This window comes from Passer domesticus, chromosome 4 (genome assembly GCF_036417665.1).
Source record: "Passer domesticus isolate bPasDom1 chromosome 4, bPasDom1.hap1, whole genome shotgun sequence".
Taxonomy (NCBI): domain Eukaryota; kingdom Metazoa; phylum Chordata; class Aves; order Passeriformes; family Passeridae; genus Passer; species Passer domesticus.
In genome coordinates, this window is record NC_087477.1 from 26,893,624 (window position 1) to 26,917,418 (window position 23,795).

The following is a 23,795-nucleotide window of genomic DNA, read 5'->3' on the forward strand; positions in this document are numbered from 1 at the left end:
GGACAATAAATATCACCTTCATCTGTGAACACTTTGTTTTGAGGCAGATCCATAAAGAATGAGTGAAGCCAGCGGCTTTTGCTGGGAAACTCCTGCTTCCCTATTCTGGACATCTTGCAGGCAGCCAAAAATCTTCCTCTTCTTTGCGTGGTAGTGAAGAAAATCAAGCAAATGTTTCTGATTGCAGTAACGTATCAGTCCAACAGCAGCACTTTGCTGAATTCTCTGGCTTTAACTGTTCAGTTATTATTTTTGTATTATCTGGTAATTTTGATACAGTTATTGTGGATTCTTCATCCTATGTTAGGTACTCCCTGTACTCCCCAGAGTTTTGTATCCTGTTTTATACTTCTTCTCTTGTTTTTATCAGTTGTCACCTATTGTGCCTCAGTATTTTACTCTCGGGTACTTCAATTATATATGAATGTGATGTGCTTCACAGCAGCCACTTTCCATTTGCCATCTGAATATCTTTGTAGATGAATGTAGTAACCTACATTTAACTTCACAGGCAGTTGTGCAAATCTACTGCATTTCAGCTTTTGTGTTTTGGTGTGGTTATTTTGTCTGCTTGCTTTTATTTGATAATTGATTTCTAGATGTTTTGGGGTTTTTTATCCTCTCTTTCCAAATAAAAAATAAAATGGGAAAAGAGAAAAAAACCAAGTGCTTTGGAAAGTCACAGAGCCTGTTCCTAAATCTGAAGGGAAAGAGGCCAGCTTGGGATATGAGGGCTCATCTCTAAGGTTTAATCATATTGGCTCCCTTGGTGGTGCTCATTTACTTAAGTTCAGCAATTTTTTAAAGAAAAGTTTTATTACAAGACAAGGTAGCTTGTCTGGTTTCAATGTCTTAGCAGAAGAAGTAATTATTTGCAAAGCATTGGTAATACCTCACCAGACTGATTTTCAGAAGTGCTTTTATCTCACAATTAAGCAGAATCTGTTTTCCCTGTACTCCTATAAATAAGACACTTTGAAAACAGAGAAGCAAGATCCCTGTTCTAGTATTGCCTACAGAGATAAAAGCCAGGTAAAGAAGGTGGCAGGCATATGAGCTGGCATTAACATTTATAGAAATATCCTTTGACTTATTTCCAGAAAATATCTGTAATCTCTAAGACACAAATATTTGTATGACACTTTTGTAATGTTTTTGTGTAAATATAAACACACTGAAGGAAAATCAAGTATACCTCACATCATACTTCCCTATGCTCCTTAAAAACAATCACAAGATAGTGAAATAGAATTTAGTATCAAGCTCTTATAACTTTGAGGTTGGGCTGTAAATCTTATTAATGATGTGAAATAAGAATCTGTGCACTACAGTATATAAACCATTTTTATTTTTATAAATTTGGCTTTTTTTTCCTTGACTACTTGTAAGATATCTTTTCCTCAGTCTACAATATTTAGAAAATGTTCCAGGTAGAAAACATATGCTGAAAAAAAAAATTAACCTGCCCACAAAGCTTATGGCTGACCACAAATGTTTTAAGGGCGTTCTCAGTTCCTAAAGGTACTTCACAGAGCAGATAATGATCTTCTCAAACTCATGAAAAGTAGGGGGCTTTTGTGGAAAACTGAATTTTAGACTAATATAACGGTTTCTTAAGCAGTCGTCTTGCTGCTTGAATCTAAAAATACATTTAATGTAATATACCACTATTCAGGAAAATATATAAAACAATAAGCATATATTCTTGCAGGAAAAAAATCCCAGTGCTAGAAGAACAGAAAATAGCTGCATTGGACAAAAATAATTCAAAAGAGAAGCCTTCAATTTATAGCAATAATACATCACATTTGTGTGGATTTTTGCTTTTCTGAATCCCATGAGCACCTAACATATCTTTTAGACTATTTTGAAATAATTTTAAAAGTAAATAATTTGGTAGGAATTTTTAAATCAATTGTTAACCCATCATTTGAGTGGCAGTCTGACTAATCAGGAAAACAGCATGAACAAATGGTAAGTAAATACAAATCAAAACACATCAAGAAATAAATGTGTAGAAAAAAAAAAAAACAACCCAGAAATGCACTAGGGAATTCTCTGACTTCAAATGCTGTGCAAATACAGAATGAACTTCAGATGTGTTGTTATTGGTTAAACAATTTTTAATGAAATATAAAGACCTATGTGCTCTTAAATGGATAATTTATGTGCAATGTTATTGTCTCTCAAGGTTTAATTAAATGTTTGCCTTGTGGCTAATCAGCTACAATTAATAAATGAAGCCTATATTCATGTCACTGATAAGGAATGTTAAAATGGCCTCCACTGTAATTTCAGCATCACTTTTGTGTCTGGTTGATAACAACAATCTAATGTATAAGAAACTTCCACAAAATAATTTGGTAGGGACACTATGACAAAGTTCCAGTAGTATAATGGACAGGTTTATCACAATGGCTAATTTCAAGTTTGGATGTAAGTACCCAGTGGTACTGGATGTGGAAGTGCATAACAAAGTGCTTTTCACCCCCAAAGTTTCCAAAATTCAATTTAAACACCAACTCTGCAAAAAAAGGAGCAACATTTCTTAGCCTTGTGGATAGAAAAGAGTTAACACAGTCGAGCATAAACATCCATTAATCACCAGACCTACTGAACCCAAAGCATGTGAACTGTCTCTGGCATGACACACCTAAATGTTGCCTTAGACTGTGTAAGAACACATTATTTTCCTAGACATGACCTTTCCATGCCTTTTCACTCCTGCTACTTTAAGTTATAAACCTCTGTAAGTAAGCCTTTAAAATGTAGGTGAGCCTCTGCTGGGTATTCTCCCATCAGAACACATCCTATAAATCGTGGGCTAACAGAGAACAGGCCAAAGGCAATGCTGGCTGTCACTGACACTGCTCCAGAAGTCATCTAGAAAGAGAATTTTAGATCTGCCAACCTCAAAAGACATCTGTTCTCTGTAGTTAGCAAGTTGTTATTTGTTAGTTATCATTTACACTGCTCTAGTGCACACAGGTCTCAGGGCTGGGCTCCATCACAAAAAGGGATCTGTTGCCTGTGTCAGTGTTTTAGATGTTCCCTGCAATAATAATTGCTCTTGCCTGTATCAGTGCTCTAGATGAGATGCAATCAACGGGTGTGACCAGAAATAGAAAATGATAATGAAAGAAGAGTTTAATAGCAATTAAGAGCAAACAATTTTCAGGGACCAAGTGCAAAACTCTGGAGTTTCAGCTTATTGGGGAAAAAAATAATTTATCCGCCAGCTGAATATGAGCATGTCTTGCTGGCAGTCTTTCTTATTATCTCAAATCATTTTTTTCACCAATTTAAGCATAATTTATCATACAAGGAACAGAACTGTAAAGGATAATTCCACTGTCATCACTTAAGTCATTCATTTTGATTGCACCTCCCTTGATTTAGTTAGAGTCTCATTCAGCCACAAGCCATACCACGTACAGCATCATGAAATTCACTCAGAGGAGTGTGAAAGGCTGTAAATACTGCTGTCTTCCATTAGGATAAAGAAAGGCATAATTAATTGCTGTACAGTAAGAATATTGGCTGCATATTTTGTCTCAGGAAATGAAAACTTATTTAAGAATAACTTATTTCTCTTGGGGTTGTAAAGACATCTTTATCTGTACATCACGGTTCTTGTACCCAGGCTTCCATTTATTACAGAATGAAGACTATACAAATTAATGTATTAGAACTATTTAGCTCAGTTTTTCATGGAACAGCTTGTCCCAACATACAGCAGAATAAACAGATAATCACAGATTGAATACTGAAAATACAATGGAGTTTTCTAAATGTGATTACAGTGGCTTTTTCTCTCAGTTACTAATATCAGTTCTACACATAAAACATTTTTTTAAATGCTCTATAGGATAAACAGTCATAACCTAATTCTGATTACAATTTCCCATTCAGTCATGAAGGAGACCTTCAAACTCACTTGCCTGAGGCACTGAGAAGCTCCAGGTCTTTGACGCTCATGAAAGAAAGATAACAATCACTCTTCAGGGGAGAGAGATTTTATTATACATACCCCGTGGGTTTTTTTTATCCTTTATCAAACTGCACCTTTGTGGGCCTTTAATTTCTTAATGGGTTGTTTATCCTTTCCCCCATAATTCATGATGATAAGCTAGATGTCACAAAGATATTGTTATTGTGATGAAAAAGTTGCTCTGATGAGCTGAGTCAGTGATGTAGTTTGATTAACTTTTTATATAAATCTTTCTAGACAGCTTTCAAAAGAAGGCCAAACAAGTCAGTTGACATTGTAACAAATTTTTCAGTAGGTGAAAATCCATCTGATGCAGACCTATAAAAATACCTGAAATAAGTGAACAGAACCAGGAGGAGATATTGATGGCATAAATTTCATTTTATCACAACATATAAAGTGCATGCTGAGGCACATTTGTCTGTAATGCACATAGAATATAGAGTTACAATGGCATAATATAAAGACTTAGAGCATGACTTTTACAAAGTAAAAGTATTATTTGCAATTCCAACATTCACGACTAAGCTTATTAGGTGCTCTCAGGGAAATGCCAAGAAAATCTATGTACACTGATTGCTACCTGATAGCATGCTCAGTGTTGCCACCCTTCAGTTCCCTGGTTTTGTATTTTTAACAGTTTGGCCTTTCCTCCTTATTTTTTTCCTTCATACTTTTCACACCATCATACTTCAGTTTTCACCAAGCCTCTCCCTCTTCCCTCCCTTCTAAAGAAAAGGACTGGGGACACTTCAGGTTTGAGGCATTTTTGTGTAGTGGACAGGTGGAGAAGTAACAGGAAAATCAGAACTGTCAGGGACCAAAGAAGAACAGGTAGGCAGGAATCAAAACACTTATTTTTTAAATGAGCAGTATTCAAGTATTCAGTATTCAGGAGTATCCAGATATGTCCTGGTAAGTTCTGGATATTGCCACATTTAAGCACAGCAATTTGTTTTCCATGTAACCATTAAAGGTGCACAAACATATTTCCTAAGGGTAGCAGCTACTCATAGTAATCAATACATTGCACTTTTTGCCTCGCTAGGTTACATTTTTGAATATGCCAATGTCTGAAATCAATTTTTTTTCAAACAAATTAACTCTTCATGCAGTTTTTGAAAAGAGTATCTGCTATAAAATACTGTCATTCCTTGGACATTATCATTGCTTACAGAATTGGGAAAAAACCTACTCTAATGATAGGAGCAAAGAAGTGCTAGCAATTGAATTTTTTTTCTATAAACCGACATCCTTTCTCTTCAGGACCTGCAGGCCAAACATTTCTAGGCAAATTAAATTGGTGCTAGAACACAGCACTGTAATAGGAGTTGGTTTCATCCTTAACCACAGAAAGGCTACTGCCTCTTTTTATTACTATAGAGATGTAGACTGCCTTTGATTCTCTGCTAAAGAGTGTTCTCTCTAACTTACATATTGTTTGGCATGCAGGATCCTTTGAACACATCTCCATAAAAAAAATTCTTACTTTGCTTCCAAGTAAAATGAATTATATATGTTTAACACAGGAGATGTAGCCATGGCATAAATGTCTGCTTGTGAAGTACTTCAGATATCATTCCAGAATATTAAAAGTAATTTTAAATCTGCTGGTTTATTTTTTCAGTTTTTACAAGTTTTCTTTGTAGGTTTATGTACAGGATACAAACAATTGTCTCATTGAAGTGCTTAATCCAAAAAGCCAAATGATAATAAGTCCAATGCTTTACTAAAGTCACATTAAATTACATCAATAAGCAAAATCTGCAGCTTCATTAAGACAGCAAAGTCTGATTGCCAGACTCTATTTTTTCACCAGGATATAAAGATTTTTTTAGCAGGAGCCCACAGTAATTGGAAATGTCTCTCTTCTTTGAAATTATCTGTTAACTGAGTTAACAACATTGTCTATTCCATATTTTGCCTGATCAATGTCACATTGGTAAACTATTATTATCCCATTTATTATTATAAAGTATTAGAACAATACTAGCTTCACCCTCCTTAAAAAGTCTTAGTGTTTCAAGAACTTCTGAATATTAACATTGATAGATATGTTCATTCCAAAAGCTTTAATGGCAGTTTTCTTTCAGTAGCTGAACCATTCTCCCTCATCTTTGAATAGAAAACAACTCTTCAACATATTTAACAACATATTTACAACAACTGCCATCTTCCCAAATGACAGAACAAGTATGTGTATCTTCAACATTTGAAGTTTCTCACTGATTAATGTTTAAGCTCTGCTCTTGGGGTCTTAATAGGGTCTTGCTATTCAGATAATTTCCTGTATCCTATACTTGCAAACCCCCTCCAATTTCCTCATTTTAACTCAGTTGAACATATCTGTATTTCCCTCATAACCTTTTACTTGCCACAGCAATTTTCTGCAATTCTTGCCTTTCAGAGTACATGAATGACACCACATTCTTTCTCCAGTTTTGCAGATGTTTGCCTTGTAAACCACCCTGGCTTTTCAGCAAACATATTCTTTAGTTGTGGCATTCTGGCTGAGTGGGTATCTGCACTACCACCCTCAAACCACTTCCAATTACTATTCTCCCACTTCAGATTAAATTTCTTCTCCCAACAGACTTACCTTATAATAATATTCACCTTTATAAAATTAGCACTTCCAAAGCATTAAGTATATGCATTATTGGCTTAGACTTAATTCTGTTTGCACATATCAAATGTGATCAAATCATTATCAGTTATACCTAAGCTATGGCTAATTTTTAGTTCTGTGATCAATTCCTTTTCATCTGACAAGATGAGGTCTAATATAGAATTCCTCTGTGTTGGATGCAACATTTTTTGAAGAATTAGGAAATTGACATTTTAAATATTTTGAAATTCCAAGTACATTTTAACGCTGGCAGCATGAGACCTTCAGCATTTATCACTCAGACTGAAATTCACTCAGTACAGCAGTGCTTTCCCTATGTGTTGTGGGTGGGTAAGGCATAGGTCATGCTGTTCTCTAGTGTGATTTGATATCAGCTAAGTACCCTGTCAGCTTCTGACTTATCCACTAGAACATTGACCCATAAACATGCAAGATTCTTTGTTTCCGATTGCCATCAACTCAGAAACAGGTAATGCCATTTTTAAGTGCTTTCTGTCCACTTGATCCTTCCAAAATAGATTACAGCAATTGATTCTGACATTCCTGTTTTCTGAACAGTTGTAGCAATAAAAACTAGGTCAAATCTGTGCTAATAAAATGATCTCCTGCCAGTGTCAAGTTTCCAACACAAAAAGAGAAGTCACTGACAAATCTCTGTTCTTTATATTCTGTGACATCCCAATTGGGTTTCTCTTATAGTTTTCATTTGCACTTAGCAAAAGCTCATTGATTCCTTCTCAGTATTTCCATTTCTGACCAGTCCCCAGACATCCAAGCAGGCCAGCCCCTTAGAACAGCTCCTTGGTGACAGTATGTGCATCTTTAACATTAAATTTAAATTAAGCAGCAAACCCTCATCAACAGAAGTTGAGGACATTTGCCACAAACCAAATGCCTTCATGTTGTCACTGAGAGATTCAGTCTAATGTTTTTTTCTACTTGCTCTTTCCCTTACTCAGAAGTCCTGAAGGACTTTGGGAAGGTTCAGAGGTCCTGAAAGGATGGAGGGCAACAAAGACGATTCAGGGACTGGAGCATTTGTCTTACAAGTAAAGGCTGAGAGAGATGAGCCTGTTCATCTGAGACAACTGGGAGGGGATCTCATGAAGGTCTGTCAGTATCTGTAGGAGGGATGCCAAGAGGATGGACCAGGCTCTGCTTGGTGGTGCCCAGCAATAGGACAAGAGGCAACAGCAGAAAATTATGCACAGGAAGTTCCACATGAATATGAGGAAGAATTTCTTTACTGTGTAGTGACCACGCACTGGAACTCATAGTCCTGAGAGAGTGTGGCCTCCCTCACTGAGATATTCATGGACCATCTGGGCACAATCCCGTGCCATGCACCCTGGGACCACCCTGCTTCAGGAGGGAGGTTGGACCAGAGACCGACTGTGGTCCCTTCCAACCCTAACCATTCTGTGATTCTGTGCAAGAAGAAAACCTGCTCACTGCAGGTGACCCTTCAGCATCAGAGAGGCTGCCCACACTCCCTCAGGTGTCCGTACGATCCTGGCTCTTTGCGTGCCAGCTTCAGAAACTCGCTCAGCTTTGAGGGACGCTCCCGTTTGAGGCAGCTCGTTGGGAGCTCACCTGAGCCCCTGGAAAGCACACCAACACCTCGGGCCGTGCCGACTTCTCACAGCCCCCGCGCTTTCCAGGGTCTAACCGGGCTTCGGCGCCTCCCCAGCCGGGCAGGGAAGGGGCGGGATGGTCCGTGAGAACTGCGGGAGCCCGGCCCTCAGCGCCGCCCGGCCCCAGCGCCGCCCGCCCCCGTCGCCATGGCGAGGCCGCGGCGTCCCGTGAGGGGCCGGGCCGCGGAGGGAGAGCCCGTCCTGCGGCCGCGCCATGGGCCCAGGTCTGTCCGCGGGGAGCTCCGGCTGATGGGGTGCATTTATCGGTACCCGAGCCAAGCGCCAGGGCTGTAGCGGGACAGGTGAAGCACACGCTGAGGTGTCCCCAGGCGGGCAGCAGCGGATGGCGGCTGCATTCCCAGCGCCGCAGGGACCGCGGGCATTGAGGGTACGGGTCGGGCTGAGGCCGTGACCTCGTCCGCGTCACTTGGAACAAATAGCCTCCATCACGCTGGCTGTAGATTTCAAAAATCGTTTTTATTTTTTAAATCAATTTACACTATTACTTTCAGTGTAGTAAAGCAGCGTGCCAGTAAGTCTGTCCTGTCACATTCTGATGTGCCTTTATCTTACGAGGTGCCAAGGAGCAGCAGAAATGCCCACAAAGACAGCCGTGTGGTGTATCCATCCATCCATCCATCCATCCATCCATCCATCCATCCATCCATCCATCCATCCATCCATCCCTGCTTCCTCTCCTCCTTCCTGGGGAGGGAAATCCTCAACCTCCTGTTAATACCTCAGAAAACGTGTAAGAAGAGCAAAGGGATTTCCCAAAAGGTGCCGGGAAAGGCACCATTGCTCTGAGCGATCAGCTGGTGTTTTACCTTCAGTGCTCCTTGGAGCAGCTGCAGTCCATGGGGAGATTCCCTCCATTGTGAGATTCAGTGAAGCACTTCTCTAGAAACAAACTGCACCACCTCATGTTTCGCTGAATTTGGTGGCTGTTTGATTAAGTAAATGAGACATGGCTTGGACTTTATCATAAAGGATGTAAAAAGATGTAAAGTGGTCTTTAAATGACCAGCAATGAAATAGCATGGGTTTCAGAAGAATGTGGCACCTTCTGTCATGTGTCTGTGGTTGTAATTTACCTGTAAGAATTAGTTACCTTGGGAATGAGAGAAATACACCCTCCATTTCACTCTGAAAACAATCTCCCACATCTAAATTAAAAGTGCAGTTGGCATTATTATGAAGCAGCTTGGGGTTTTTTTTCCCCCTCTCCCAAGCTTTGAGTTTGAAATAGAAGCCAGGGCAATATTTTAGTTCTTGTGAGGCAGAAACATGCTAAGAAAAATGTCTGCATATGTGCCTGCTGTGAGACCTGTGTGCCTGATAGCCTCTTTTCCCACAGAGCTGATTTCATGGAGCGTGTGAGCCAGCAAGGACTTGTCGTGTGCTCCAGCCAGGTGCTTTGTGGCAGTCCCCAAATTACAGCTCCCTATCAATAGCTTTCCATGGCTGCAGTGGCTCTGTGGGGGTCTCCTTTCAGCTGCTTCCCCCCCCTTGTCTACCCCACAGCTGCAGTCAGCCCCTCTGGCTTGCCAAATTCCTCAGCCTCCACTAAAGCATGGCTGTGTTCATTTTCCCACTCAGTACCTCACAACAAAAAAGCTTGTAGAAAGCTTTGCATCTTCTCTGGGCTTCAGTATTGTTGTTCCAAAAGTCCAATTACTATTTCTCACGGAATAGCATCTTCCTAAAAAGGGGTTTTCCTTTCTATATAGTTTTTTGTATACAAAGCTGTCGTTCTCTGTGAGAAGTATAATCTTTTATACTGATGAATTACCCATATGTTTTTTGTTCTATTGATTTTTTTTTATTTTCTAGGACACGCTTCTGTTAAATTTTGCTGCCTCTAATTGCAGACCAGTTTATCTATAAATAATATCTATTTTCTTTCTGTAAAAAATATTATCATTAGCACGAGGTCCCAAAATAATTACTTAGGAGAAATATCCTATCCTGTCATCCTTTCAAACTATAATTCTCCTTATCATTCAGTTCTAAGTAACACAATTTAAAAAATTACTTCAATATAACCACAGCAAAATACTGCATCAATGAAATGGCTTTTGATCCCAGAAAAGCTAATATATAAAATATCTGCTAGTTTGATGCTGATCATTCAGTAACAAATTGATTCATATCTAATACCTATTTCCCAAAAAATAAATTTCCTTTCACTAAATGTAGCAAATAGTTAAATTCTTTTCCCCCTCTTATTATATTCTGTTTTTCCATCCCTATTAAAAGTTTATGCCTTCAGGCCTACCAGCAGGGCATGCAATACCTACATTAAACCAAATTTAAAAGTAAGGGTGCTCCTGCTGCTAACGTCCTCAGATCACAGACATGCAAAATGAAGGAACTGGCAGCTGAAACTTTAATGGTAGGAAGTGTAGACTGAATACTTGGGGAAAAAACACAGTAGCTCTATATGACAAAAAAGTCCTATTAGCATTTATGTACTTCAAGATGACAAGCTAGACGATTCTAAATAACTGTGAGGCTTTTGGCTTTTGTTTTAAGTACAACCCTGTGTTGTAAGTATAGCATTACTTACATTTTTTTCGCCTTCAAAAGCTTGTTTCTAGTATGATTATGTAGGATTTTGAACATTAACACAGTGCCTGTCGTTGCTTTGCACTCTGTGTATTCCATCATCTGTCCATGTTGTGTATTAACTTAAAATATTATCACTACTTGGACCTAGATAGCTTGAGGAAGTAAATGAGATAGCTCAAATGAATCCCATGCAGTTATTGGTTCCTGAATCAGCTATTCCTATGGAAATCAAAAGCACCTCAGTGAAAGAGAGAAATCCGTGGAAAGTTAAATAATGACCATTCCAGTGCTATGTCCTACTGAAATAATGCTGTAATTTGTGTGGAACCAGAGTTGGGTTTTAATGCACTGGAAATAACAAAGAGTGGCCTGGGAAGCATCACAAGAAGGAAAAGAAGCCACATTGCTGTGAAAGGGTTGTTTAAAGTAATGTTGGTTTTGTTTGTTTGTTTTAGTGAAAATGAACGTGTTGCCTCAAGCAGTCCTCCAAAGCCCAGGGGAGCATCCCAAGTTCATAGAGCAGCCTCTTTGCCCCCCATTAGAGTTTGCAAGGTAGGTAACTCTTCTCTTTCAAAGCATCATTTTTGCTGTGAACAGCTTCAATCAGCTGTGCCACGGTGACAAATCATGTTTGCTTTTTTGCAATATTTAAAACTACAAAAATCATAGGCAAGGAAATTCTCTCTTAGAAAAGTTCCACAATTAAAAGAGAAAAAAAAAAAAAAAGTGTCCATTGTATTTAAATGGATTTCTTGTTAGCAACTGAGTGATTTAAAATTAAATAGGAGCCAACTTACAGGTGAAGCAGACTCTTTTTCTGCACTTTATGAAGTACTGTGAGTAATTATGGAAACACCAGAGAAAAAAGGATAAAGTAGCTTGGAAAAGGCAAGTGACAACCTCTGGAAGAAAAGAAATTGTGTCTTTTAGCAAATGCCGTCTTCAACTCAATTCTGTAAAAAGAAGCAGTGTCCATTCCAAGTCACAGTCTCTTTTCTTCACATTGATTAATTACTTAATTAATTTTAATGTTTTTAATTCTCATTGCATATAGGAAGCCATAATGATTTTCTTGAGTTGATGGAATTTCCTAGTGTATTTTTTCCTAAGTATCACCTGCCCATGTTTTCTGTGTTATTGCTATACTAGAATAACAGCCTGGGTGACATGAGTATTTGTTCTTTTTAGTAAGCTCAGCTCTTTATGATGGATGACCATGTTTGTAGTTGCATCAGTCCAATACAGGTTATTACAGAACTTTGTAATACAGTAATTAGTTTGCAGGTTTTTGCTTATGGTTTGTTTTCCCTTTGACTGTAGTTTTCTTTCAGTTTGAGGGTGTTACCAATCAGAAGTCAGAAATTCATACTTTGGCTAGAAGGCAGGTGACATTTTAAACTGTATATGATTTTAAGGGCTTTCCCTCTGATTTTTTAAAAATTATTTATTAAGATACCTTTGTAAAGACAATGGAAAGGCATCAGGCTTTCCTTTGTTTCATTTTGAAATGTTTAACTGCAGTGTGGATCGAATTGCAGTAAGCTGATAGGAATTTGCTGCTGTAGTTCAGTGTTTCTGTTTGGGGGTTTTGACATTCTCTCCCTTCTTCCAAAGATCTTCCTAAATGTTGATTATTCTGGTGTGAAAATTTTGATACTGAAAACATTTTGTTGTTGATTATAAGTGAATTTTCATGGCAATATCCATAAGGTGTACATCAGCAGCAACTCCTGTGGATTGTGTTAAGTGCAGCCTCGAAGCACAAGCCTCTGCTGGTGCCACTCAGCAGCAGCAAATTCTGGAACAAATTTAAAGGCACTATTTGTGAGGGAAGTTTTCACTGTTACATTGTTTTAAATACAGATATGTCAAAATATCTCTGCTTTGCTTAGCTATTTTGTTTTCATTTAAATGAACTTTGTGAAATGTCTTCAGTAGTCTCAGAGCAATAAGGAGCATGACACTTATAATAGCTAACATTATGAAAAGAGTTTACTCTCATCACTGTAATGAAAGACAGCAGTGTAATACAGACAGAGAAAGAGCAAAGTAATGGATTTATGTGGAACACTAATGCTGAATTTCTTTTATCTTTGAGTGATTAACCAGACAATCTTTGTGCTCTTTCTCAGAAGGATGAAAATAAATTCACATTACTTTTATAAAGATAACATCTTCTACAGCTGGGATATCAGATTGTATTTATATTCACTTTATGGCCAGTAAGTGCATATTACCCTTTCCAGGCCTCTCGTGTGTGTCAGAGTGGAGATGCAAAGGTATGGTGGCTGAAGTGAAAGGTGAAATGGTGCACAGTTCAAATTTTAAACCTAGATCCATGCATCGTGAAATTTGCTCTTTATTTTGATGACCTTCAAATTATCCCCTCAGTGGAGCTCCTTTTGCACTATGCTACTTAAACTGTGGAAAGCCAGGAGCAGTATTAAAAGATTCCATTGCACCAAGGAAAACATTTTGAGTTGCATTTGGGAATTCTTTTCTTGATTTGCCTTTGTTTTTTAATTTTGAAGAAGCTAAATAGGAAATAGATTGGACCACTTTGGTCCATACTGATAATACAAAAATGTAACGGTTTTGATTTAGGAAACAGTTTAAATATGGATAGCTTAATCAATTATTACTGATTTAGCTAATACACAATTTCTTCTAGTTTAGACAGAAATATCAGATAACCAGATCCCCTGAAAGCTTATATCACCTCTGTTTTCTTTCAGAAATGAAGATTTGAACTAGCTACCGACCAAAAAATTAAGGCTATTTGTATGTGCTTATAGAATGTCTGATATATTACTGTGTCAATATTTCAGTGTTTAGCTCTACTTGGCAATGATAATATATTATACATGCCGCAGAAGTCTATGTTAGCACCTTACAGTGTTTCTTTTAATTTTTTTTCATTTAAATTTAGGATTCATTTGATCAAAGACAAAGATGCCATAGATGATTATTTGGCGAAGAATATCAAAGGGGTGTCAACACAAGAAGCTGCTGCGTAAGTTGGCTTTTTTGAGGCATTTTAACATCCATAAGTTTATTGTTTCCTTTGTTTCTAGTCATCATAGTAATTTAAATTTAAAGTTCCCTAGGCCTTACCCTTTTTAGCGGAACTTGGCATTTAAAAATTGAAGTTGATATTAAATAATGATGTTTCATTTCTCCTGATGTTAAATATATCAAAGCATTTATCTCCTTGGTTTTACTAATTTGTATATTTACCAATTAGATAAGATTTGTAACATTATTGTTAAGATTGTGTCAGTAATTATATTGTGCTGCCTTTTTTGTTTCTTTTTACTTCTCTTTTTTTTTCTGAGCCTTTGTGAAATATCTCCTTTGGGGTGGGAGCTCAGTGTACCGACACACACGTTCTTGTAATTTTGAATTACTATTTAGCCAAGCCCAAGTGCTGAATTCTGTGGTGAAGCATTTAATACCCCATTAGTTATTTAAAAACCCAGTGAATGAAAGAAATCTAGATAACTTTTGATTTTTTTACAGCTGAGGTATTTACATTTAGAAGTTGCAAGAGACTATGACTGACTTATTCTTCCAGAGTCTTTTAACAGATCTGGGGTTCAGCACCATCAAAATTAATGAAAGAATTCTAACAAACTGGATTGCTGATTGCTTAAGTGAGCTGATTTATTTATTTCAATATTTAAATAATAAAAGGATGCATATACAAGGGCTCTAGGCACCTTAACAATGAATATTGCAAGATCACCCTTGCAGCATAAAAATATTCTATCAGTCAGACAGGAATTCCACCAGCTAGTTTCTTGCACAACATGCTTCTTTACTCCTTCTTAGCCTAAGAATGTGCCTGCAAACCTTCCCTAAAAACTTCCACATTGAAATCTAGAAAATTACTGCAAGTATCATACCTCAGGGAGTAAGCACAGAAGTGAGGACCTTCCCTTACTGTCCCCCTGGTTCCACAGAAGCTCTGGAACTGGCTGATCTGCTCATTACACTCCAACAATTGTCAGGCTGAGTTGCCTTCCCAGGGAGCCGTTTCAGTCCTCAGCCCCAGTGGATTTCCATACACCATGCCAGGCACACAGTTACTCTGAGGTAATACACAAGAGGTCACTGCTATTTTGGGAAGGCCTTGGGACTTCAAAGTGCATTTTACAAACAAACAAAAAAACAACGCAAAAAATCCTCCTAAGTGATGTTTTTATATCTGAGCCCTGAGTCTGAACATTGTGGAAAAGGAAACCAGAGAGGACAGCCACAGGATGGAAGAATTTTATCATCTGTTCTGTAATACCTACACAAGTGGAGTTCCCTTACAGTTTTGTAAGAGGATTTTTCCAAAGTTACCAAAGCCTCTTAGAAGATTAAACTGAAATATCATATGTATTCTGGTGTACTTCTATGGAGATTTTTTTAAGTACCTACTTTAAAAGGTAACATTCATGTTCTGTGCATTTAATTCTCTTGGAATTTTAGCTTTTGATAATAAATCAGCAGTTACAAAATTTCTCTCCACATATATAATTTACTAATGCTCTTCCATAACCTTGACAAAATAATTTGAGAGCAAACAAAAGGTAGCAAACTAACTACACAATTACATTAGTACTACACAAATATAGTTAGAAAAAACTAAATGCATCAAATTTAATCTAAACCAAATTTATTATGTAAGGCAATGCCATGTCTATAAATGATCTTACTAAAATCAGTGTAATGCTTGGTATGTCTCAGCAGGCAACGGGTATTATTATTTTAAAAATATGAGAGATGGCTTGTAATATGCTGTGTAGTTTTTCAATATTGTTTCCATTCCAGAAGCAGATTATTACACTTCTTTATAAAAGGACCAAATTTCCTTCCTCTGACATATAAATATCTGTACTTTTGTTTAATATTGAGGTTAACTCTATATGTCAGTGATTATTGCACTGACAAATTCTTGTAGCCACACTTCTGCTTAACATTAAATACCCTTTTTTAAAATGTACATTAGGCAAACAACAAATTTATTATCTTCTAAATAAATGATTGTATAGGTAGTATCACATTTATAGAAAAAAGCAATATTCTTTAAAATTTTCCCCTAAAATTCTATCCTTCACAATATTCCTTAAAATTGAGATGAACTATTGAAGGAAAAAGGTTGCAGTTATTCTTGTATTGTAAAATATTGTCCTGTGTTCAAAACTTCAGCAAAAGAGAAGAATTCCATTAAGTGTCTTCATGATATAATCTCTCTTTTTTTCTGTGGAAAAATGAGGAGATGTTTTTCATTCTTTTTCTTTGTAATAATTTTTTGTCCCAGGTTGAGATGAGGGAGAAAAAATAGTGCTTAAGAAAGATAGTACTTTAATTATATTAAAACCGGTTATTGCTTTGTTTTTTCGTTGATTTTGTTTTGCTTCCTTCTCAAAGATTTTAACTTGAAATAAGAAGTAAATGTGGTGCAAGGATCTGGAAATAGAAAAAAACCTAAAAATTAATGAATGCAGAATGTGAGTGCTTTCTTGCCACAGAAGCAGGCTTTGGTATGCGGAGGTTGGCTGACTCCTGTGGCCTTCAGTGTGCTTTCCTTCATACCTTCTCTTCTTAGTCCTGACTCACCAAGTCATTAACAGCTCAAAATCAAATTGCAGTAAAAATTAAAAATAGTTCATGTGGCTGAACTAAGAGTCAAGAAGTTCACGATGAACTGTGAAGTAAAGCATTTTTCATCAAGAGATCGATTTCAGGATGGAATCTTCAAATTAGTTTAGAGCCTAAAGTGGGCCAGAATTTGATATTGTCATTCTTGTTTCCTGATCTTTTTGTCAGGGCCAGAAAGATCAAGTAACAGTTCTCTCCTCTTCATACAAATGAAAATTGTTGAAAGAGGAGGACATCATTAGAAGAGAGTTGAAGACTAGAAAGAAAAACTTTGCAATGTATTTGATTAAAGGAATAGATTTGCTTAGCTGTAACTGAAAAAATAATTCCATTAGTGGTGTTACTACATGTATTTTAAATACATTTGAGTTGGATCCTCAAGGCTCTGGTAGTCAAATGAAATGCAAATAGTTAAACAGAGATTGTAAAGGCTTACCTAGGTATGCAGAAAATTTGTATTTGTGTTTTCTGTCTGTTGAGTGGTGGATCAATGTGTTATGGAAAGCTTGCTTGATAAATCTGTGTCAGTAAAGACAGGCTCTGAGATAAATTTTTTCAGGCAGGTGATGACATTCTTTTACATGCATTCTATCAGATGTTTTTGAGATACAGTGGACTGTTCTCCAATGGCTGCCCCACTTTAGGGTTACCTGAAACAGAAGAAGGCAAGGCTTTAATTCTCAGGTGTGCTGTGTCCCCCAGAGCAGCTGTTGGCCATCTCTGCCATACTGGGAAGATGGGTCATTAAACTATTTTCAGATTGTTGGCTGAAAAGTGGCACGTGAAATTTCTGCTCTAGCAGTGAGGAGTGATGAATATAGTGAAGCACAGCTTCTGTAAACTCCCTGCAAAAAGAGCAGAGGGATTTTCACCCAAGTTTGACTGATCCAGGTTAGTAACACCAGCCTTGTGATTCGTTGAGCCCCATCTTTCAGGATCCAAACAAGTGCTTTAGAATAAAGTGAATGAGACTTTTGAAGCACCTGTTTCTCTCCATTGCTTATAAAAAGATCATAGGGTGATCAGATCAGATCAGCTAGACACATAATTTACCACTCAATCCCACACTGGAGAACTGTGGAATTTTGAAAGCTGTAAAAAGGATGACATAGAGGTCTTAGAGACTGATTCCTGAGGCAGCATTTTTACAGGAAGTTGTCAACTGCAGAACAGAAGTGACCTGGCATCCATTTTAAAACTTCTGTTGGTGCCATCTGATAAAAGATTCTTTTTTCCATTCTTCAGTCAGAGACTGAAAATTATTTACTACCCTCCCCAAGTTTCTGCTCTTTTCAGTGTCAGCATTCAGCTAGGTAGAGTTAAGGAAAAAAGATGTGGGAAAATTTATGAGGGATTAAGAGTTAGAGGAGTTAGTGGAAATAAATTCTTCCCTACATCCTGGTATGTCTTCTGCCAGTGATCTCTAAATACTCAACCCTATCTGTCCTCCAGGACTAAAGAGGGAGAAACTTCCTCACCTGACTAGAGGGCAGGAAGATCTGGAGAGTTCACTGAGGGAGAAAAATGGGATTTGTGGGCTGATGGAGAGGAGAATGAATGAAACCTACAGTGAAGGTTTGTTCTGTACTTTCATCATAGCCATGATGGACTAGTAAGCATTACTATTAGACTGGGATTTTTCTGACCTTGTCCTTTGTTAGTTATTTCAATCATGAGAGTTTAATTTATTTATTTGCTTCTTTATCTGTCTGTGTTCTGGTCTTTTGCATTGGAGGACCAGTGCTTTAAGGAAGCTGAACACAAATAGCTGATTGGGAATTTGATTAACCCATACTTTTAGTAACTGTCACCTTTACCATAAATTAAAAAGGTGACTTCTTAGGTTGCTAAAAAAATAGGTGGGGACCTTTTTGTCATTGACATCTTATTGCCATGTTGTCTTTTTCACTACCTGAAATTTTTATTGGGCTTCCCAATTTGAAGGGGCTTGGTCTAGGCACAGCTGTTTTATGTTGTAGGGTAGATTGACCATTTCTCTGTTAGTAAGCAAGGCTCTCGAGGAAGAGAAGCACTACCAGAAAAAAGGTGAGGAATATATCTTGTTGGTGTGGGATTAAGGCAAGGAAGCACGAGATGCATCTGCTATTACTAACAAACTTTCAAAAGGCAATTTGAGATGCAGACAGATAATGTGTCGGAGCAGATTCTGCTTTTCCCTTGTATTTCAGCCCTTGATTGGACTGATTGATTTGGTTCCAGTGATGCACTGCTGTGAGCTGCTTCCATTTCTTCTGTGTAAAATGCTGTGGAGACAGAGGGAGGGAGGCAAGCTCAAGGACACAGCAGCAAACAGAGAAAAAGTAAACTTCTTTCCCTTTCATGTTCAGTCCTAGCAAGACTTTGCTGTTCTTCCTGATGTCAGTCTTTGGGCAGGACCTGTAAGCACCTTATGGCCTCTTTGTTCACATTACTCTGGTTGAAAACTTGTGGAATGTTGTGTAAACTCATTTACATTTTATGAGGGTATTTCTTCACTTTTAGATACTAAAAGCTATGGAAGAGGGTAAATCAGAACCAAAGAAATTTATCCTTTCATGGTAAAAGAAATTTTAAATTAAGGCATTCTGTCCCAAACTCCCTGCTGGTTGTGGAAAGGGAGATGGCACAAGTCACTTAGTGAGCTAGATGATAAATTTTAAATTCCTTTCACAATATTATTTAAATATGTATTTTTTTCAGTCTGAATAATTCCTAACAATCTCACTTGCCATGACCAGGATTCAATGTTTATTAAACAACTTTCAAAAAGAGATTTTAGAACTTAGAGGCACACATTCTTTTTGGTCAAATGAATGATCTCTGTGAATTTTGAGCCTGATAAGCATATTATTTAGTGTAATTAGGCAGTGATCTGAAGAACAGAACTGTGTAGGAAGCGAATGGTTTGCCTTTCCTAAAGAAACTTCTCTGTGCATTTGTGTAATGTGGAAGATTTTTCTTGAAAAGGTTAAAAAAAGTTCTAATCAACTTCTGTACATTATGTAGAACTTCATTTTCTAAACTCTGCAAAAGAAAGTTTCATATTTAATGGGAAATCATGAATTATTCCATTTATTATCTACTTCCTCCTTTCAAAGACATGATCTGGATAAAAGGCGGGGTGAATAATTTCAAAAAATACAATACATTTTTAATGGGAAGGTGCAAACTACAGATTCTCATGACTATTAGCAAGTATAGAGGAAACAGAATTTTACTTGCAAAAACTCATCAAACTCTTGCAAAGATAAAATACATGACATACTTTAATAAAGAAGAACACAGCGAGCTGAAGTTTTTCTTTTTTTATGTAACTTGTTGTTTTTACTAAGTTTGGTCTTACGGTTTTTTAGTGCTTTCATTTCTCGGTCGTTCAACAATATTTACTACTGAAGATAATACACAAGCAGTACACAACTGACTTCTATTTTTAAAAGACTCCATAAAGGTGAAGCATCTCTAACACACAAAAAGAGGATGAGATAAAGAAAGATTGTCTAATCTACCTTGGTACAGTCAGGACTTCCTAATAATTTTTGCAATGAATCCTGCATTGTGTAAAATCCTCGCCTTTCCTTTCTTCTCAATCTCTGTGTGGTCTATTTGTCCTTATCCTACTGAGTAAATTCAGCTGGGGACTTGAATAACAGATCTCCTAAACAAAAGCAAAAGTACTGTGGGAATTGTTCATGTCAATACTGCAATAAATGCAGAACATTGTAGAGGGTTTTATGAAATTTCATAACAGCAGCTTGAGAGGATACAGAAAGTAAATAATTGTTTATCTGTAAAAAAAAAAACTTGCAGAGAAATGTAACAACTGCTTTGATATCATGCAAGTCCAATGGAAAGGATTCCAAACTCACATGTTTCCAGCTCTCAGACCGTCAGGTGAGCTCTGAAATAAAAGAGGGAAGTTGAGAAATACTTCATTTTGATAAATAGTAGTCCATAAAATATGGTTCAAATTACTTTTGATTAATGAACATTATTAATATAGAAAGAAAAGCAGAAAGATTAATGAAGATCATGTTTTTTTCTGATTATTCTGGAAATAATCACAGGTGTGTGTACTTCTGTAGGATGAACATTTTTGAAAGGGTAGAACTTTTGCCTTTCGTTTTAGTATTTTCTTTGCATTTATGTTTAGGGATAGAATGTTTCAAAAGTTCATTCCTAAATTTATATTTCCATTTTCTGGGTTAATGAGGATTCTTAATTATTACAGTGCTTACATTCATTTTAAAACACTTTTTATGTGTCATCCTTTGATGTTTATAATTGATTAATTTTTCATTTTATGTAGCTTTGAACAAAGGGAAGTGAGTTCAATATATGTGTTCTTTGCAGGATCCTACTGACAGGGTGTGCATCTCCCTTTGATTGCATGATTTAGGTTAAAGTGTGGTTTGACAACAATCCAGTGACTGAGGCAGCAGATGAAAAACACTGCATTGTTAAAGCTGAAAGTTCTTGTACCTATATATATATATTTAGTTTAAAGTACCTAAACCTCCTTTTATTAATATATGCTTTATTTTCATCTTTCTGTTAATAGTTCTGGATACATAGCTCCATGAAGCTTTTTTTTCTTTAAAAAATCTGTATTGTTACAAGTCAATTCCAAGTGCTGTTTTTCCATCTCATGATGTGTACAAATTGTTGTGCAATATTTTTTATTTATAATTAGAATAGGGAATCCTTTTTATAACATTTTGGGGGGTTGTGGATTTTATTCTTTTTTGTAATAAGATATTAGCTATTGCAAGTTTGTAATTTGGAATTAAAATGCAGGCACCTCACCCCAATGTAATTTAACACTCAGCCTTAGTAGTAAAATATTCTGAAGTGTAAGCTGTCTATTACTGCTTAATGGCATTTACTGTACTGTCATATCTTTTTTTAATGAGATTACTATAGTCTACAATTTAACATATTACCATGCAGTAAATATTTCATTAAAAGAAAAGTATTTAAATGGACAGTCTTTAAAGCAGGATTAAAGAGGCTGTGCCCTGATGCAGTTAAATAGCTTTGTATCAGTAGCAGAACGTGGTACTGAAATGTGCTGAGTGCCTGGACCATACGAGGGCTTGACTTACCAAAATACTTGTGTAGGTAAATTTTCCCGGAGAATTGGGATAGCACAGGACTTGGATGCATTTTGAGTTAGCTGTGTGCTCACCTTTGGTGGGTTACAGCCCAGGGACGTGGCAGTGTAGACAGCAGCAGTGTGAGTACAGGGGCTGGCATCACTGGAACCTGGGTGCTGAAAGCACCTCACCTTCCATATTTGCCAAGTGTTTGCACGAGCACTTTCTGTGTTCAACAATTCCCTGCACAAAATTGAGCTCATTTTGGGCATGGGTCACCAACGGTGTCGCAAAACTGTTCTTGGTTTTTGGCTGTCCAGCTATAATTAAATAATAATTCCTCTTTCAATTCCTAGGCAGAGCAGCCTGAATTTGTAAATTCTTACAGCATATTTGGCTTTTTTTGTATTTTATGTACTTTATTTGTTTTCACATAATGCATATATTTTTCAAATTTTAGGGAGTAAATTTTGATATTCCCATGTTTATGATGTGATTTTTTTTGCATATAGGTTAAGGAAAAAGTAGCTAAGTATTCACATACTTTATGTAATTTTAATTTTCTTGTAGATTTATAGACAGAAAATAGGGGGGAAGTAAAATAAATTTTTTAAAATAAACATAAGCAAAAATATCTTTATTATTTTTTCATAATTTTGTGATGCTTATCTAAGGCATTTGTATCAGTCATTGGCTTGCCAACTGCAGAAGGAAATCCCAAGTGGATGAAACCTATTTGAATACAGTTTTTAAACATTATAATAATTGGTAGAGTAATTATTTTACACTGGAAGTACACTTTAATATTTTATATACTATCGTTGTTTAATCCGTGCCATTTTGTTCTTTACAAAATGGGATTGCTACAGTACAATACAACTACTTGTATTGTAATCAGCAGCTGGAATTAAGTGGAAATACTAATTAAGTCCTAAAAAATCAAAATATATGAAACCTAATGTTAAATATATATATTTATAAATATATAAATCTGCCATCTGAAAATAGTAGTCTTCTGGACTTATTTTGCATGTCTGTAATTGACCACATCAGACAGGAGGCATAAAGAATTAAGCTCCTGATAAATGATTCTGTTATGCTATGCTGACTGTTTTGATTATTTCTAACACCAGTTCCTGCCTCTTGGCCTCTTAATTTCCTTTTTCTGTCCTCTCTTTCAGTTTAAAGGGTAGAATGCAAATAGCCTTATTGTGGAGGATTTTAACTTGGAGGGAATGTTGTGAGGTGCTGTGCTGATCTCCCAGCATTGCTTAAGGGTCTTGTAAAAGTGCAGTACCATAGTATAGGAAAGTCCTTGAGACTGGAACAACAGTGTAATTTCATTAATCTTACTGAACATTGCTATTTATTATTCTTCTACTGGTAAAGACAGATTAGAATCAGGTTTCCGTGATTTCTCAGCGTGACTGGAGATTGTTTTGAAATAGCAATGATAATGCAAAAAGAAATCCATATAAGAAATTACTGAAGTAGCTGTATAGTTTAGGAAAAAATTTGAATGTCTGTAGCAATATCTGAGTACACTTAAATTAAGCACAGTGTTAACAGCAGTGTCTTTTCAAGCTCACAGATCCACATTGAGTAAGTAGCTCCTTCCACCTTTGTGATATTACATGGCACAAAATCGTCACCTGTACCAAGGTGCCACTAAAATGGCAACTTTAATTTTGGTTATTTATTTGGTGCTGAAACTTTTGTGACACACAACCCCCATCGTGACACAGAGACTCTCAGAAGATCACCGAATTTTTCAGCACTTTCTAATGCTGCATCACAGTAACTGCTGGTGTAGGATCAGATCCACCTGGAGCTCCCTAATGTGTAAATAAACATTTAGCAACATCAGGGGTAGCAGCAATGACAGAAATGACTGCACAGGCAGAGAGGATCGGGGGATTCTTAGAATCAGCTGGCTCTGTGGTAAGTGTGGTTCTGATCTCTTGAGTTACATGGATGAGAAAAGCGAACCAATTCTGCTTTAAATTAAAACCTGATTAATTGATATCTTTGTTTTAACCATAAATACATAGGGATGCTCCAAATTTCATTTAAAAATCGTTTGCTTTATTAAAAAATCCATCTGAAACCTTTTTCTCTGGCATGATCTGATCACCCTGGGGGAGGGAGGACTTCGGGTTTGCAGTCACATCACATTCGGTTTCAAAATGAAACCCGGCTGCCCTGACGAAGCTGCCCGCTCTCTCTGC

The 23,795-nt window shown here is 37.0% G+C and overlaps 1 protein-coding gene across 10 annotated transcripts in view; it reads left to right on the forward strand.

The window, feature by feature from the left end:
- The window catches only part of TTC29 (tetratricopeptide repeat domain 29), a 228,177-nt gene that overhangs the window by 104,346 nt on the left and 100,036 nt on the right, over positions 1 to 23,795 (forward strand). For 3 of the 10 annotated variants that reach the window (XM_064416697.1, XM_064416704.1, XM_064416706.1), the window contains exons 1-3: positions 8,414 to 8,478; positions 11,281 to 11,377; positions 13,755 to 13,838. In XM_064416697.1, coding sequence (XP_064272767.1) covers positions 8,469 to 8,478; positions 11,281 to 11,377; positions 13,755 to 13,838 — 191 coding nt within the window. In that variant the 5' untranslated portion in view covers positions 8,414 to 8,468. Of the gene's footprint in view, positions 1 to 7,985; positions 8,119 to 8,413; positions 8,643 to 8,767; positions 8,787 to 11,280; positions 11,378 to 13,754; positions 13,839 to 18,835; positions 18,874 to 23,795 lie in introns of those variants that run through there. The other 7 variants (XM_064416703.1, XM_064416700.1, XM_064416701.1 and 4 more) reach the window with 6 other exon arrangements.